General features: G+C 46.8%; 1 protein-coding gene across 2 annotated transcripts in view; it reads right to left on the bottom strand.

Annotated features, from left to right (window-relative positions):
- Positions 1 to 18,721, bottom strand: part of TSNARE1 (t-SNARE domain containing 1) — a 252,748-nt gene that overhangs the window by 49,448 nt on the left and 184,579 nt on the right. For both annotated transcript variants that reach the window (XM_088456270.1, XM_088456271.1), the window contains one exon: positions 9,267 to 9,428. In XM_088456270.1, coding sequence (XP_088312396.1) covers positions 9,267 to 9,428 — 162 coding nt within the window. The remainder of the gene's footprint in view (positions 1 to 9,266; positions 9,429 to 18,721) is intronic.

Raw genomic sequence — 18,721 nt, 5'->3', positions numbered from 1 at the left:
AATCAACCGCAGGCGGAGTTTCCCATTTCTTACAATGCGCCTCCGGCAACGGATAGTTGGACGCCAACCACTTCTGTGGCAGGAATCGCTTACTGGGCGTCTGCCAGGCCACCGCCATGTGATCCGTCAACTGATCAGACAAAGGGAACGCTGCAGAAGTAACCTTAGCTTTTTTAAAACTAGGATACCTCGACTTGGGAGCGGGAGCCTCATCCTCAATCAGAAGAATGGCCCGCACCGCCCTAACCAGAGCCCGCACATTGATGGAAGACTTAGTGTCTACCTCCTGGACTGAGGCATCTGAGGCTGAGTCATCCTGCACCTCGCCATCATCCGAGGACCCCTCAGAGTCAGAAAAATGCGCCATAACTGTGCGTTTAGACGCCCCGGAGGGCATGTCGCTGCGCAACATCGACTGAAAAGCCAAAGATGCCGCCGCCAAATCTTGGACAGTGTGGGAAAGCGCATCCACCCAGGGTGGAGGAGCTGCCACAGGAGCCTGAAACGGCACCACAGCCTGCTGCGCCACCGGGGTGGACTGTATATACATTGGCAACCCCGCATAGGGACCAACAGGCTGAGACCCCGGGGGAGTCTGCAATAATTGTGGGACACCAGAGGAAAGGTAGGCTGGGGCAACGCCCTAGTAGGGACGGCAGTCGGGACCGACAGACGGTTCGCGATGGACACCAGCACCTGGGAAAACATCGCCCATGGTGGCTCCTGCGACATAGGAGGTTTAGACGTACCAGGGATCGCCTGGCACCGTCCGCACAGGCCGTCCTGCGACAAATCCTCCCTATCCACTCCTGCAGAACAGCGCCTGCAGGAGAACAATACCGGAGCCACGGAGTGCTCAATCTCCTCCTCAGACATGACAGACTATATAATTAAATATACAGTTATGACACAGGAAGAAAACGTGCGCACTCACCAGTGTGCTGGACAACAGCCCACAATATGGTACTGTGTAGCACACAACCATATGTGACGGACCTCACAAATACGTGATCTATATAAGTGAGGTCAGTAGAAACACCCTTCCCCGCACACCTTTAGGGCTTGTAGGAGAAGGAAAGGGATAGGAATAAGCTGACAGTAAGTAGAAATTAGCACAGACAGGCAGCACTAGTAAAAGTCACATACCATGCAGGAAGTTATACTCACTGCACCTTTCCACTACAATCAACCTGCCCAGATTCAGTGTCTGGGAGGGCTATAGTGCTGTGTACACTGTCCTTGTCGGGGGAGAGGTACACAGGGGGACCGGTCCGCGTGCTCCCTGAGAGTATCCGCACTGCCACAGAGAAAATGGCCGCTGGAGACCTCAGAGGAGGAGTGGCCGTGTAACTGCAGCTCAGCGACGCCAGACTACGTGCTGAAAGGCGCGTTGAGCTGAGGGGAGGAGCCGCTAGACAGGGAAGGCTTCCTCCCCTGGCTAGCATATTAACCCCCAAAGTTGCCGGCATCCGCTTGCCTTATTTACCCTGGTTTTACCCCCCCCCCCCCCCAGGGTGACCAGACTCCGGCCGGGCACCTTCTAAACTGAGGTGCCTGTGGCTCGGGGGCGGGGTATAGGGGAGGATGGAACCAAGTGCATCCTGGGAGCAGCTGAAAGCTTTAACTCCTTGGTGCCCGAGGATCCAGCTATACCCCAAGGTCACCCTGTGGACCCCTATGGACCCTGAAGTAGAAATATTCAATAAAAGTTAGTGTACTAATGTGTCCCTGAGGTCATGCACTGATTGCCTCCCTATTATGAACCCCAGAGGGGTCACCATTCGATCCTAGGGATCGGTTCCCTGTATGAGACAGGACAGCAAAGCGCTCACAGCCCAACTCCCCGGCGGCCGGCATCTGATGTTCCAGAATGCAGTGCGCTAAGCCTGGAATAATGGAGCACAAAGTAGCTCAGAGTGGAAATGATAAATTGTCTCCATACAATAAAATCTCTCCCGGCAGTTTCTTCAGTAATAGCTATGACATGATGGTCAGGGAGAGCTGTAAACCTACCATTTACTGTAAGGCTGAATCAATATTCCCTCAACCTGTCAATATTACCAGCACACCGTCACCCTTTCTTAAATAAGTTAAATAAAGACCCTAATAAAATGTCTGAACTAATCTCTAAGAACCTCTATTCCCCCAATACCAGATAGTCATTCTACAGCCATGGCCAAAAGTACTGAGAATGACGCAAGTATTGGTTTTCACAAAGTTTGCTGCTTCAGTGTTTTTAGACCTTTTTGTCAGATGTTACTATGGTATACTGAGGTAACATTACAGCATTACATAAGTGTCAGATGTTACTATGGTATACTGAGGTAACATTACAGCATTACATAAGTGTCAGATGTTACTATGGTATACTGAGGTAACATTACAGCATTACATAAGTGTCAGATGTTACTATGGTATACTGAGGTAACATTACAGCATTACATAAGTGTCAGATGTTACTGTGGTATACTGAGGTAACATTACAGCATTACATAAGTGTCAGATGTTACTATGGTATACTGAGGTAACATTACAGCATTACATAAGTGTCAGATGTTACTCTGGTGTACTGAGGTAACATTACAGCATTACATAAGTGTCAGATGTTATGGTGCATACACACGATCAGATTTTTTCTTCAGATATGGACGATAACGATTTAAAAATCGTTCAGTCGTTCATATCTGAAGGAAAATCGTTCATATCTGACATGCCTGAACGATGGACGATCAACGATGCGCGTTCCCGTTTGTCAGATAACGATATCTGACATCTGATGGGTTTGCAGTCAGACTTGGACGATTCCATTCATTTTAATGCAGTCAAAAATCGTTCAATCGTTCAAATTGTTCAAAACTTTGGTCAAATCGTTCAAATCGTTTAGTCGTTCATCTGACAAATCTGACAAGTCTGACAAATCTGACCGTGTGTACGCTCCATTACTATGGTATACTGAGGTAACATTACAGCATTACATAAGTGTCAGATGTTACTATGGTATACTGAGGTAACATTACAGCATTACATAAGTGTCAGATGTTACTATGGTATACTGAGGTAACATTACAGCATTACATAAGTGTCAGATGTTACTGTGGTATACTGAGGTAACATTACAGCATTACATAAGTGTCAGATGTTACTGTGGTATACTGAGGTAACATTACAGCATTACATAAGTGTCAGATGTTACTATGGTATACTGAGGTAACATTACAGCATTACATAAGTGTCAGATGTTACTGTGGTATACTGAGGTAACATTACAGCATTACATAAGTGTCAGATGTTACTATGGTATACTGAGGTAACATTACAGCATTACATAAGTGTCAGATGTTACTGTGGTATACTGAGGTAACATTACAGCATTACATAAGTGTCAGATGTTACTATGGTATACTGAGGTAACATTACAGCATTACACAAATGTCAGATGTTACTATGGTATACTGAGGTAACATTACAGCATTTCATAAGTGCCAAAGGCTTTTATTGACAATTACATTAAGTTTATGCAAAGAGTCAATATTTGCAGTGTTGACCCTTCGTTTTCAAAACCCTGCAATTCGCCCTGGCATGTTGTCAATCACCTTCTCGGCAACATACTGACTGATGGCCGCCCATTCTTACCTAATCAATGCTTGGAGTTTGTCAGAATTTGTGGGTTTTTATTTGTCCACCCGCCTCTTGAGGATTGACCACAAGTTCTCAATGGGATTAAGATCTGGGGAGTTTCCTGGCCATGGACTCAAAATGTCGATGTTTTGTTCCCCGAGCCACTTAGTTATCACTTTTGCCTTATGGCAAGGTGCTCCATCATGCTGGAAAAGGCATTGTCATCACCAAACTGTTCTTGGATGGTTGGGAGAAGTTGCTCATGGAGGACGTTTTGGTGCCATTCTTTATTCATGGCTATGTTCTTGTGATTGTCAATCAATCCAGAACAACTCTATAGGTGGTTAACAGGCACAACGGTAAATAGTCAAGGATGGATAAAACTGACTGCAAGTCCATTGCTTTAAATACTCCATCAGGTCTATGAACAGAGGTTAGAAAAAACTCACCTAATCTCAATAAGCTGGATAAAGAAGGTGCGTATAGTAGTGAAATATGATGGTACAAAGCTGCCACCAGTACAAGGTCAGTGTGGAGTACGAATAAGAAATTTGTCCTTAATTTACAATACCCAATGGTTTGTACATAATGATGGTCAGGGACTTTGATGATTAACGCAGTGGAGCAGCATTAATGTCACAAGTATGTATCATCCTGAGATGACCATTGTACAGGGGTTACAACCCCCAACCCATATGAGCTTCTTAATAGCCATGATTCTGCCAGGTATGAAGATGGATACTGGGCCAGCCGAATGCTACTTACTGGGAAGCACCAGTATGTACAAAAGCCAGCAGGGATTTTGTACACAGCGAGCTATAGGCCTGCTGCCTGGCTGAGGAAATGTTTGACAGTGTGTGTCACGCTTTGCGCCACTCCGTAACATGAAAATGTAACAGAAAAATCTATTATGCATTGAAGCAAAAAATAAATAAATAAATAAATAACAAATGTATATTTGATAGGAATACTGAGCATGACAGGTTAGATCGCACTCCCAAATTATACAGCAATTCCATAACCCTGGTTGTCACCAGGCTGTAACACAAGTATAAACCGTGGTTGGCGGATGGTGAAAGGCAAATGACGAGTATTACGCACTGACGCTATTCCATGCCTGGCGAGAGTTTGCACTTTAGCACCATAGAATGTCTTTTATGCGATATGGGCTGGTAGGGACTTTATTTTTCAGAATGAGACGGTCCCTTAAGAAGCGCTGCAGCCAATAAGATCTGGCTGTGTCAGACGCCCCGTACCCCATACCTTGGCTGTTTCCTCCCAGCTTCAGCCCTGCTTTACCATCCCCCAGCTACCTCTGCCCGCCATCAGTAATCGCAAGGTGCAAGCGCTCTCAGGGCCCTGAGCAGAAAGGATGGCGCTGTGCTGGCAGGGTGACTTCTGATAGGCCCCATGGACACAGGGCAGGAGCAAGCTTGTTGGACGAATTGTTGTCTATCCCTGTCATATTCAGCAGGCGAGGAAGACACTCAAATCCCCCCCCGCTTGCCCCAGACAGGGCTGCTTTTGCCCCCCCCCCCTTTCTGCTCCTCACTTGCTCTCCAGTGGTAAACATTCTTGGACACTCTAAGCAAGTACATAGAGGGGCACATAGTTGGAAAAGCTTTTAAACTTGTAACCCCCCTGCCTCCCCACACAATCTGTATTTGGGGTACATTAATGTGACAATGTGTCAGGGAGCACTACGATGTGGCATAGTGTCTACCCTGGGTACTACAATATGGCAAACTGCGTTCCGTGGCACTACAATGTGGCATAATGAGTATTCGGGGAACTACAAAGTGGCATAGTGTGTACTGGGGGCAGTACGATGTGGCATAGTGTGTACTGGGGGCAGTACGATGTGGCATAGTGTGTACTGGGGGCAGTACGATGTGGCATAGTGTGTACTGGGGGCAGTACGATGTGGCATAGTGTGTACTGGGGGCAGTACGATGTGGCATAGTGTGTACTGGGGGCAGTACAATGTGGCATAGTGTGTACTGGGGGCAGTACGATGTGGCATATTGTGTACTGGGGCAGTATGATGTGGCATAGTGTGTACTGGGGGCAGTATGATGTGGCATAGTGTATAATGGGGCAGTAGAATGTGGCATAGTATGTACTGGGGGCAGTACAATGTGGCATAGTATGTACTGGGGCAGTACAATGTGGCAGTGTGTACTGGGCGAGGTACAATGTGGCATAGTGTGTACTGGGGGCAGTATGATGTGGCATAGTGTGTACTGGGGGCAGTTACAATGTGGCATAGTGTGTACTGGGGGCAGTTACGATGTGGCATAGTGTGTACTGGGGGCAGATACAATGTGGACAATATGCATGTGATTATTTTAGCTTCCCCAGTGTGCTGTGAGTTGAATGGGGAAAAGTGAGTATTGGTGGCGGCAGGATGGTTATGTGTATAGATTTGGTGCTTTTGGAAGATAATTTAGACAGAAATGTAATCACAGATGTCTTAACTCCCAGTCAGGGCCATTAAGTCTGCCCCCCTAACTGTCCTTTGTCCTGCAACTCCGATGCAGGCAGTCTGTGAATATTTCTGCTCCCCTTGTGTCCTAAGCTACACTGCAAACATGTCTAGGGTAAAAGCTCCAGAATGTTTGTATAAAATGTATGTGTACTAATCAAATAAAGCCTAAACTTTGTGCCCTACAGAAACCTTGGATACACCATTGTTTCGCTATTTCTCTTAAACTGTTTTTAATTAGAATGGGAGCCTAAAACCATGAGATAGGGCCCCAAATTGTATACATTATGGATCTGTGGGACTCACATACTGTCATTTTTGTACAAGTTCGAACACTGTATAGATCAGTGGTCAGGGAACAGGGGTAAATTACCCCACATGGGGTAAAAATTCAATTCCTGGGGATAATGGACGGACAGCCGGGCATGCATATGCATCATTCTATAATATAGACTGATCCATATGCATGCCCGGCTGTGCCGCAGGGAGGCTCTAAGTCAGACGCCCGCTGAGATGTTATTACTAGCGGGCACCCGGCTCCTTCCCTGCAGCTCCGCGTTATCCAGAGGCTGGAGTTCTCTTCTGAACTCCAGCTTCCGCCTCTCTCCATGCGCACTATGGGAGAGACCTCATGACGTCTCTCCCACAGTCCCGAGGAGCAGCCGGGCGGACAGGACGGCGGCGGATGCAGGAGCGGGGATTAAGGTAAGTGGGTTTTTTTTTTTTTTTTTGTACAAGCGGCACTACAGGGGCATTATATGGGGGCAATACTACAGGGGCATAACTATGGGGGCACTACTACAGGGGCATTATATGGGGGCACTACCACAGGGGCATTATATGGGGGCACTACTTCAGGGGTATAACTATGGGGGCACTGTTACAGGGGCCTAACTATGGGGGCACTGTTAAAGGGGCATAACTATGTGGGCACTACTATATGATTTCCTTCCTTTCAAATCAAGGGGGTAACGTCGGCGTATCTAATTATATTTTCGGGTAAAAGGTTAAAAAGTTCCCTGACCCGTGGTATAGATAGAATGAATGAGAATGTGAAGTATTGTGATTAATCAATAATGTTAATGGAATCGGTATGTAATACCGACAGACAGGATCCAGACGGTCAGAGTCTCAAAGCCCGAATCTTGACAGGGTTAACATACCGACACTATGCTCAACTCCCCCCTCTCCCTACCAGGTGCCTGAACCAAATCCACCTCCCCCCCAGTGCCTAAACCTAACCTCCACCTCCCTGTACCCTAAACCTAATCTTCCCCCCCTTAGTGCCTAACCCTACCCGCTAAACCTAAACACCCCCCCCCCCCCCCCCACTACTTATTTTCTGCATCCCGGTGGTAGGGATGCCAGAGCCGGGGTTATGACTGGTGTCGGTATTCTGGCGCCGGTAAGGTAAGCATCAGCATCCAGACCGCCGGGATGCCGAACGCAAACCATGTTATTAATATATAATTATGTATATTACTTTCATAAATAATGATAGATTGAGGTGGTCGATGGTAGGCTTAGCTATGCCCTCAATGGTGCTAGCCACACCTCTCTGCACAGACCACACCCCCAGTGTAGACCAAACCCCCATAACAGTAGTCACACCCCTGTCGTGCTGGTCACACCCCCTACGCAGGCACACAATAGGCCCTTCACATTGTGACTTAGATACATTTTCAGCAAAAAAGATGCCCAGCACTAGAGGAGTTTCACTGCACCTGGCGCGCCGAGAGGGGCTTCTTAGCCTGAGTGCAGGAAAGATGTATAAGGAAACATCTGTATGCTCTAACAAAACTGATAAATACAGCATAAACTACAGATACCCAACTACAGTTGTGTTCTTCTGCTTGAGACAATCCCCAAAAGCCATGTGTCTACTCTATATACAGATGTAAACTCATGCAAGTCTTCTCCAAAAGACCCCAGGAGCTGGCATGGGAAGCAAGCCTGGAGACAAAGTGAGGATGAGGAAGATATTAGGGAAAAGATAATCATATTAAGAAAATAAAAGTTGCCAAAACAAACGTAGCAGAAACACTGCCCTAAATAGCATTTATTTGGCTCACAATATATTCGGAATAAGTCCAATGAGACCATTTTCTGACCAGTTGGGGGGGCCCTAAGGTCCATGTGACTTGGTTTCCAATGTCGATATTAGTAAATAACCCTTACTATGTATTACATGTGATAACCTGCCTGAACTATTACTCTTCTATAGGTGTTAATTTCTATTTAAGATGGCATATAGTACCTGGATATTCTGTTGTGCAATTGGGAACACAGTAATACAAGACTGTGGAGGACAGGGGGAGATGTACCAAGCCTTCTAGAGAGATAAAGCAAAGAAGTTGCTTATAGCAACCAATGAGCATCTGTCCTTTCATCGTCTGTGCTAGATGAACGATAGAAGTTGATTTTTGGCAACTTCTCCAGGTTCTCTCTCTCTAAGGCTTGATACATCTCCCCCTGGGTATTAACAAGCACCTTGGGGCACGACTCTGGTCCGTACCTGACTCCCAAGGGGGCCAGGTCCAGAGCAGCATTAGGTGCTGGAGAGGACAGATTTATATAAGTGTGAGTTATAGCTAATAACGGCTGAGATGCTGTGTAACAAACCAGGGAGATAAATGAGAATTGCCTTTTATACAGTCTGTTACATAAAGTGCCTCATTGCAAGTAGGAAATTATAAATGTGTAACATGTTTGGCTTTGGGAGATAATTAATATGGATGTACTTTAGAGCTTTAACTCAATTATTTTACAACTTGGAAGATTGCTGAAGATGCAAGGTGTCATCTGTGTACTCTGAGCAAGTACCTAAATATCGTTGCATCAATAAAGGGGAAAATAATCCTTACATGACACCGTCCTGTACGTTATCTGCACAAATTACTGGCAGACCGTGCACCACGTGTAGTGGACCACAGCTAGGCTGCAGATGGTTCTACCAGTGAGAGCTGCTATTTGGTGGTGACACCTCGGAATTTACGCCCCACAGGCATCCGCTCTGTAAGTCTGATGAGAGGGACCACACACACACATACAAGGCCCGGCAGAATGCAGGAGGAGCCATCGCCAGCGCAGGCCACGCAGAGGTCAGTCTCAGCACGGTCATCGCATTCGCATCTCAGGGGATCAGAATGTGAAGCGTTTGTACCTCAATCTGCTTTACAGCTTCTTCTTTGTGACGGATTTGCTCAAGATCTTCCTCGGAGATCTCGGACAAATCCTGGCTTTCAGTCTGGTTCTGCCACAGCTCATCACCACCGTTAAAGATCTTCTCGTCATCCGCAATATCTGAGAAAGGGGTCCGAGGACTCTGAAAGTGGGGAAGAAAAGAAAATAACTTAGTCTGCGTGTTTGGCAATATACAGGCATATTATTATTATTATCGTGTTCCGTAGAGCTTTACATAGTACATAAATAAATTGTAGACAAGCAACTTATAGAATACAATACAATACAGGACATGGATAATATAATTTGCTACATTAGCAACCATAACACCCAGATAAGCAGCCGAGCATTAGCAACCAAGTGTTAGGTGCCCTGGTGGGGGGGTAAGAAGTAGATGAAACTAAAGTAGGGAGAAGCACAAGAGGGTAAGAGCTTACATTTTAAAAGGGAGGGGAAGACAACAAGTTTTACACCGATGGGGTAGATGGGGAGGAAGGAGCAGGTAGCAAGGAGTTAGAATGATAGCTGGAAGGCTTTGATGAAGTAGTGGGGTCTTGCGAGCCAGTTTGAAGCATTGCAAAGAGGTGGAGAGTCTGATGGGGAGAGGGAGAGAGTTCCAGAGGTGGGGAGCAGTGCGGGCAAAGTCTTGGAGGCGGGAGTGGGAGGAAGTAATCAGCTGGCATGAAAGGCGGCGTGCATTAGTTGAACGGAGAGAGCGGAAAGGAGAGTGAAGGGAGATGTATATGGGAGAGGATTGGGTGAGGGCTTTGTAAGCGAGCGTGAGAACCTTAAATTGGGTTCTAAAAGGCATGTTCCTTGCTGCAGCTGAGCAAGTTGGCGAACACGACCTCCAGTCACAATGTACAATCTGGCCATTGCCTACTTATATGCCTAAACCTGCCAAACTTTGCCGTCTGTACTGCGGCCCAGATCTGGTCACCTGGCCTCAGATCGGCCAGCCATATAATACATTAACCAATACAATAACTTCATTTAGATGGAGAACCATTGTGCAATGAAGTATAAACTGTCTGTATATCTCATTTGGGCACATTAATGATAACCGATGCTAAGTAGAAAGTTGCTGCAACCAATAGCAACCAGATGTCTCATTCAATGTTTCCAGGTTTCAGAACTGTCCCTATTAAGCAACATTAGGGGATTGTAAAGGAGAGACTGTGGCCATATACAGATGTGTCCTCTCCATGTGGCGTGAGTGAGCCGGCAGGTCCCATGAGCCTATGCTAGCGTTGGGCGTCTTCTTTCTGCAAAAATGCATCTTAGAGCCGGATTCATTTTGGAGCGAAAACCCGTTTTCGCATGTTTTTGGCGAAAACTTTTCACCGATGACGTCATTTTTGGCCTGTTCTGCTTTTACCCCATGTTCAATTGGGAAGACGTTCCGCCTAGGCGATAAGTCAATGCAATGTAATAGGTGAAAAAGATTCGCTTATGAATAGCAGGCGGAAGAGAGTGCAGAATTGGGGTTTTTGGGGTGCAACATTGCGGGAACCCCCTTGCAGCCTTCAGACTGTCCCTCAAAGGTAAACTGTGTAAAAAAGTAAAAAATAAATAAACATCTACACACCCCAAAAAAATCACCGATTTTGGGGGTGAAAAAAAAATGTTGGGGGACAAGGATTTAAAACTAGCGAACTGGACTCTGGGGGGGGGGGGGGGTCCCCAAGTATGGCCCAGGTGTTTTTATCATTGCAGGGTCTTGCGGCCGGTGGATTTTTCACAATTTTTTTCAACTTAACTTTAGCAACTTTAAAATATGCTGATCCCCATTTTCAAGTCCCCCAAATTTGCTGGGATAAGTTATTTTCTGCCCCAAAAAACCTCCTGAATACTATTCTGCACCATGTATAGAAAAACGCTATTTAGCAGCTATTGAGCCCGTATAAAAACACCAAATACCTTCAGCCAGCCAAATCGGGGGCTACCATAGGGAACCCCCAAGTTAGAGCATCTTTTGGGGGGTCTCAGGCAGATTTCCCCAAATCTGACAGTACTTTCTGCTTGTTTAAGTTTCGCCGGGTCCCGTTTTCGCCTACTTTCAAATTGAATACGGCGATAAGCGGGCATGCGCGCTATACTTTACCGCCAGCAAAACACGCGATGTAGGCGAAAAGTCCGGGAGGCGAAGAAGTATCGTGGCTCAGCTCAAATTAAATACGGGCCTAGGTCGCAATGTGATATGACTACAATGCACCAGGAGACACTGCTGATAAATCTGATATATAACACGTGTATATTCGTGTGCAAATGAGGATCTATGGGGGTCATTCAGACCCAGTCGTTAGCGCCGATGCGCTCGGACTGGGTCACTGGCCCCCCACAGAGCATGCGCACGACGGCGCCGGCGCTGTCGTGCATATGCGTGAGACCCACTACGATCGACAACGCCGGTCGTAGCGGGTCTCGATCCAAAGGGGGCGAGCTGTCGATGTTGATTGACAGCTCGCCCCGTCTGGAAGGCGGGCCGGGGGGGTGGCAGCCCAAACGGAGGAGTTCCCATGGGAACGCCTACCGTTTGGGGGCAGCCCCACTAACATCACTAGTGATGTCAGTGGAGAGCTTCCGGCTCAGACAGAGCCAGAAGCTCTCTGGGGCTTACAACAAGGGAGACCCTACCTTAGGGTCTCGTCGTAAGCCCCGATGGTCACGATGGTCTCTGACCATCGCGATAATCACCGGAGCGGTCGTTAGAGCTGTGGGTGTTAACCCACAGCCTAACGACCACAACAGAGGTGGGTGGTCAGGATGCAAGCGGCCGCCCAGTTTCTGAGCGACTGCTTGCATCCTCCGACCGCCTCTGAATGAGGCCCTATATGAGGCACTTGGTGAGGAAAAAAAACGCGGCCGCTGCGTCATAGCATTTTGTATACAGATTCAGACTCACACAGATATGAAAGTTAAATAATCAGCACAGTCACCTTGCGCTGCCTAGTCACATCATATTGCGACTAAGACGCATTTTCGGGTGACAGTTGCGAAGATGACGCAAGGTGCCAGCAGAGTTGCACAGGATCTGGCGCACCAAGAGGGTCTCTGTTTATTGCGACTGCAACATCAGTGTATAAGGACACATCTGCATGACCCGTACCTCCCGGGGCTCATTCACTGTGCAAGCGGCGGGTACACCTAGACATTTTGTCGGCAGAAATGACACACTGTAAAGCAGCCATTGTGGAACGTGAACATAAGAGACTGACAATTAAAAATAAGCTGCAACTGGCAATGGGGGAAAAAAAAAAAAAAAGCTTTGCACTATGGAGAACATTTAAGCTAATTAAACAATTAAATCAGCGGGGACCTTTTAGCAGCTAATCCACACAATGCCGCTATCGCCCCCCCATCCAAATTCTGCTTTAATTAATGAAAGCTTTGTGCTTGGTTTAGACTGCTGGAGAGGAGGGCAGAGAATTGGATACACAAAGAGCCTAGACCGAACACAAATAGCACAGATGAGACCATCGGATAGGATGGACCTACACAATAACCTCTTTATCAGACGTCCGGAAGAGGCTTAACAAGATAGCCGATAAACCGCTGCGTCGCCACTAACCAAATCCAATGCCGGTCGCAGTGCCAGAGGGACGCCACGGGGATTAGGGACCAATTTGTTTACACAAGGATAGAACGCCGATAACACAAGCAACATGTCCTTGAAACTGGTGTCAAACCTTAAAAGTATATTTTATAATTAAATAACGGAAACTTTAACAGAAACAGAGGTAATTCGGAGTGATGACTTAGCAGATATGTATCTGTATACACAGACTGTGTGTGTGTATGTATACATATATATATATATATATATATATATATACACATACACACACACAGGTTGTCTCCCATATCCAAAATGCTTGGGACCAGGGGTATTGTGGATATCGGAATATTCCGTATTTTGGAATATTTGCATAAAATAATGAATTGTCTAGGGAATGGGACCCAAATCTAAACACAGAATGCGTTTTTGTTTCATATACACCCTATACACACAGCCTGAAGGTTATTTTATACAATATTTTTAATAATTTGTGCTTTAAACAAAGTTTGTGTACATTGAACCATCAGAAAGCAAAGGTTTCACTTTCTCAGTCATGCCAAAAATATTCCGCAATTCGGAATATTCCGTATTTCGGAATATTTGAATATGGGATACTCAACCAGTATATAAAAAATAATCTGCTTCCACTAAAATGCCAAAAAGGTAGGAGAAAAACATGCTATTAAAAAGGTTTTGTTCAAACAATAACACGCACGCTTTTAGGGGCTCTGATCATTACTGATCATTAACCAGATTAACCAATTCCTGAACTCTCCTCACCCTTTGATAGACGCTGCCTTCCCTCGTTACATAAGGTAAACACACGTCCCCCCACTCCCTATCTACTGTAATATTTTATTGCAAATCAGATGTTCACAGCTGTCTCCATAAATGATTCACTTACTGTCTTTATTTTCGGAAAACACAAAGCTGAAACCGTGACAGCTGCTAAAAATACCCTGTGTTGTGTAATCTGCACATGAAGTATTGAAGAGCAGCTTGTTTTTTGGCTAACACTTGGTAAATACGACACGGTTTTGTGACTTCTGGGGCTCGTACATTGGATTAAAATCTTGTGCTCTTTGGAGGTAGCTGATGAGTCCCTTTAGCTATCCTCGTGCAAATGATCCTTACACACACACACACACACACACACACGTGTTTCCTTTGTGTTAATTACATAAACCCCTGTGAAATGTGCGCAAACGAGAACTCTGGGTACTTGGTACACTACGCAGCAGAGAGGCTTTGAAATCTCGCTCAGATTCTGCAAGGATAAAATATACAGTTTGGTCTCTGGTTCTTAATATGTACAATTCAATCTACTTCCAGACTGCAATACTAATAAGGTTTCTGGACAATCTTTTGTAGAAGATTCCATTGTTTCAGATCAGTGGTTGGCAGCATTTTTCTCAGGGGCCTCCCCACATGACCGACGCATATTACCGCCGCGGAGAAGAACCCGATGGAATCAGAATAAAGTCTGCTGTTCAAAACATAGGTAAGCCTGTGGTTGGCTATTTATATACATAACAAGACAGTCAGACTGTAACTTTGTGATAGATACATGTATCAGGCACAAAATAACTATATTATATAATCTCTTTGTATTTTCTGATACTGACTGAATATGAAGAAAAATTTATGGTCTTCACCAAGAATTAGCAAAATGTACCTGTAGTACAAAAATAGTTACATAAAGGAGGCTGTAGTAATTCTACCGCAACCCCATTAATGGTTTCTGTTACAGTGTAGAAGGGATCTGCAGCAAAGACATTTAATATATGAGCTGCAAGCTATTCAATAAGAGGCAACATCCTACATAACAGCTGGATCCATGGGGTGGGTCAGAAGGGGGCTTACCGTGGATTTCCGCCAGAGGCTGTTGTAGGACGACGGGTTAGCAAGTTACATACGCTGTTATATATGGCACCGACACTCTGAAATGTGTCTTTAAAAGGAATCTATTTTTTTTAAAAAGATTTGATAAAAGTGCAGCAGTGCTAACAATCCCAGTAAGGCGGAGTGGCACCTCTACTGTGTATAAGTAATTCAATACATTATTGTACATATGTGCTATTTATCCTTATTGTCAAAATTTATACTAGACGTTACAAAACGCAAACTGTACAATGGCCCCCATCATTGACTATTCCTATTTTTATTATTTACTTTTTAAAGATACTCTTATGTTTGCTAATTTATATAGGGCAGCACAGATGGTGTAATGGTTTGCATTACTGCCTTCAATTCCCACTATGGCCCTAACAGTGTGGAGTTTGTATTTTCTCCCTCGCTCCAAAAGATATACTGGTAAATTAATAGGCCCCCAACAAAAATTACCCTTCGAGTGTGTGTATGTGGTAGGGAATATAGAGTGTAAGCTCCACTGGGGAAGGGACTGATGTGAATATTCTCTGCAGAATATTTATGAGCTGTATAAATAACTGATAATAATAATAAAGGTGGGTGCACGAATGGGAGATATATCTGCCAACCCACGGATCTGCAGACCGAGCGGCCGATTGGTAAGCCAATACACACTTACCAATCTGACGCTCGATGTGTATGCGCTGACATCACAACTGGGTTGGCATTTAAATTTGCCCGCCCAATTGAAATGTCAGTCACCGGCGGGTCCCTGCAGTAAATGTACGGATAGTCTGCAGGTCGCCCGTACACACAGCCAGACCTGCCGATATATGTGCAAGATAGAACGACATTGGCTATGCTGCAGGACAGGTGCCATGTATCTGAACGGCATAGTTCATAGACTTATCGCCTGTACACACCTGCCGGTGCACTACGCGATATGTCGTTCATCGGCTGAAGGAGGGGTTAGAAAACCTGATGTGCGAAGAATTCACGATAACAGGTCCCATAAATGTAGAAGCTAAGAGAAAGCATTAAGGAAATGAAAACCAAAGAAGAGCTGCCTTCCTACACATACAATCCTATACAAGAGCAGGAAAAAAACAGTGACAGTAAAGGGCATTAAACACCCTGAATTTTGGCTTGGCATGCAGTAATTTATCAGAGCCAGTCAGAGCTAATAACTCATGATACAAAATACCAGGACGAGCCTGCTCCCCTCTTTCTCTCCATTAAATCCTCTCTGGCTTTTGGTGGATTTCCTTCCAAAACACACAGGAATTTAAGACCAATTAGTCTCACAGAATTTAGTGGTTGGCCAACACAAATAAGCTACAAATCTGCCTAAAAGAGGATGAAACCTATTCATCAGCCTGACGAGAGGGGAGTCGGGACTGATGAAATGTAAGGACATCCAACATTGTCTCTGTATTACGGAGGAAGCGGTCGTACAGTCTAATCCAGTGATTCCCAATCTCGGTCCTCAAGGCACACTAACTGGTTTCAGTGATAACCATTAAACACAGATGGTTAAATCAAAATAACTGAGGTACTAATTAAGTCACCTGTGCCCAAGTATGGTTATCCTTAAAACATGGACTGTTAGTGTGCCTTGAGGATCGTGGTTGGGAAACCCTGGTCTAATCATTTCTCTTGTAACTTTCTCTCCTCTTCTAAATCTAAGGTGAGAAAAAGTGAATAAAGTCAGTAAGGGTGCATCTGATTGGCCAGTTTGTAATAGCGACGGTTCGTTTAATGTCATGACAGAGGTGTGTGATCGTCTGTGCAACTCGGTGCTCTGACACTCCTTCCCTGCGCAGTGCTCAGCCCTTACGAAGGACGGGCCCATAAAACATGTGATCATATACAGAGCAGTCACTCAGCACTTTGCGGGGTCATCGCCGGTCGCTCAGCACTTTGCGGGGTCATCGCCAGTGGCTCAGCACTTTGCGGGGTCATCGCCGGTGGCTCAGCACTTTGCGGGGTCATCGCCGGTGGCTCAGCACTTTGCGGGGTCATCGCCGGTGGCTCAGCACTTTGCGGGGTCATCGCCGGTGACTCAGCACTTTGCGGGGTCATCGCCGGTCGCTCAGCACTTTGCGGGGTCATCGCCGGTCGCTCAGCACTTTGCGGGGTCATCGCCGGTCGCTCAGCACTTTGCGGGGTCATCGCCGGTCGCTCAGCACTTTGCGGGGTCATCGCCGGTCGCTCAGCACTTTGCGGGGTCATCGCCGGTCGCTCAGCACTTTGCGGGGTCATCGCCGGTCGCTCAGCACTTTGCGGGGTCATCGCCGGTCGCTCAGCACTTTGCGGGGTCATCGCCGGTCGCTCAGCACTTTGCGGGGTCATCGCCGGTCGCTCAGCACTTTGCGGGGTCATCGCCGGTCGCTCAGCACTTTGCGGGGTCATCGCCGGTCGCTCAGCACTTTGCGGGGTCATCGCCGGTCGCTCAGCACTTTGCGGGGTCATCGCCGGTCGCTCAGCACTTTGCGGGGTCATCGCCGGTCGCTCAGCACTTTGCGGGGTCATCGCCGGTCGCTCAGCACTTTGCGGGGTCATCGCCGGTCGCTCAGCACTTTGCGGGGTCATCGCCGGTCGCTCAGCACTTTGCGGGGTCATCGCCGGTCGCTCAGCACTTTGCGGGGTCATCGCCGGTCGCTCAGCACTTTGCGGGGTCATCGCCAGTGGCTCAGCACTTTGCGGGGTCATCGCCGGTGGCTCAGCACTTTGCGGGGTCATCGCCGGTGGCTCAGCACTTAGCGGGGTCATCGCCAGTGGCTCAGCACTTAGCGGGGTCATCGCCAGTGGCTCAGCACTTTGCGGGGTCATCGCCAGTGGCTCAGCACTTTGCGGGGTCATCGCCAGTGGCTCAGCACTTTGCGGGGTCATCGCCAGTGGCTCAGCACTTTGCGGGGTCATCGCCAGTGGCTCAGCACTTTGCGGGGTCATCGCCAGTGGCTCAGCACTTTGCGGGGTCATCGACGGTCGGTCAGCACTTTCTGGGATCATCACCAGTTGGTCAGCACTTTGCGGGATCTTTGTCAGTGGGTCAGCACTTTCCAGGATCATCGTCAGTGGCTCAGCACTTTGCGGGTTCTTTGTCAGTGGGTCAGGACTTTGCGGGATCATCACCAGTTGGTCAGCACTTTGCGGGATCTTTGTCAGTGGGTCAGCACTTTGCGGGGTCATCGCCGGTCGGTCAGGACTTTCCAGTATCATCGTCAGTCAGTCAGCACTTTCCAGGATCATCGTCAATCAGTCAGCACTTTGCGGGATGATCACCAGTCAGTCAGCACTTTGCGAGATCTTTGTCAGTCGGTCAGCACTATGCGGGATTGTAGCCGGCCAGCACTTTGTAGGATCAGCGCTAGTCAGTCAGCACTTTGCGAGATCTTTGTCAGTCGGTGAGGACTTTGCGGGATTATAGCCGGCCAGCACTTTGTGGGATCAGCGCTAGTCAGTCAGCACTTTGCGAGATCTTTGTCAGTCGGGTGAGGACTTTGCGGGATTATAGCCGGCCAGCACTTTGCGGGATCATTGCTTTTTGTTTATAAAAAAACCTCCATGAGGTGAGGAAGTATGGAGACACAATGGGCATAAGGAATGGATGTTGGGCTTATTAGTGTAAATGCAACCAGAAGTGATCATACTCCTTCATAAAGCACCATCTACAGCACCACAAGAGCATAACTGCATCGCAAAAGAAGATCTGTAGGTAAAAATCAATGATTCCAACCACAATTGCTCCAGGTAGTGTAACAAAATGGCAACATATGCAAGGTTTCTTTCGGTTTACTATAGAACATATATTAACGTGTGCACAACTGTAGTGACTCCCAAGACAGCATCATTTCATAATTCCCCTCCCCCCAGGTATCTACATCATCCATTGGTGGGTAAAAGATGGTCCTACAGGCTTACACCAGAGGTTTATGGCCCTGATCTAACTGGTACAGAATGAGGCAAAGCTGAGACCATGGATAAAGCTCAGCATCATGTGATCA

Source organism: Taudactylus pleione, unplaced genomic scaffold (genome assembly GCF_031769625.1).
Source record: "Taudactylus pleione unplaced genomic scaffold, aTauple2 ptg000695l, whole genome shotgun sequence".
In the NCBI taxonomy this organism is placed as follows: Eukaryota; Metazoa; Chordata; class Amphibia; order Anura; family Myobatrachidae; genus Taudactylus; species Taudactylus pleione.
The sequence above is the reverse complement of the archived record's forward strand: the minus strand, read 5'-3'. Positions and strand labels throughout refer to the sequence as shown.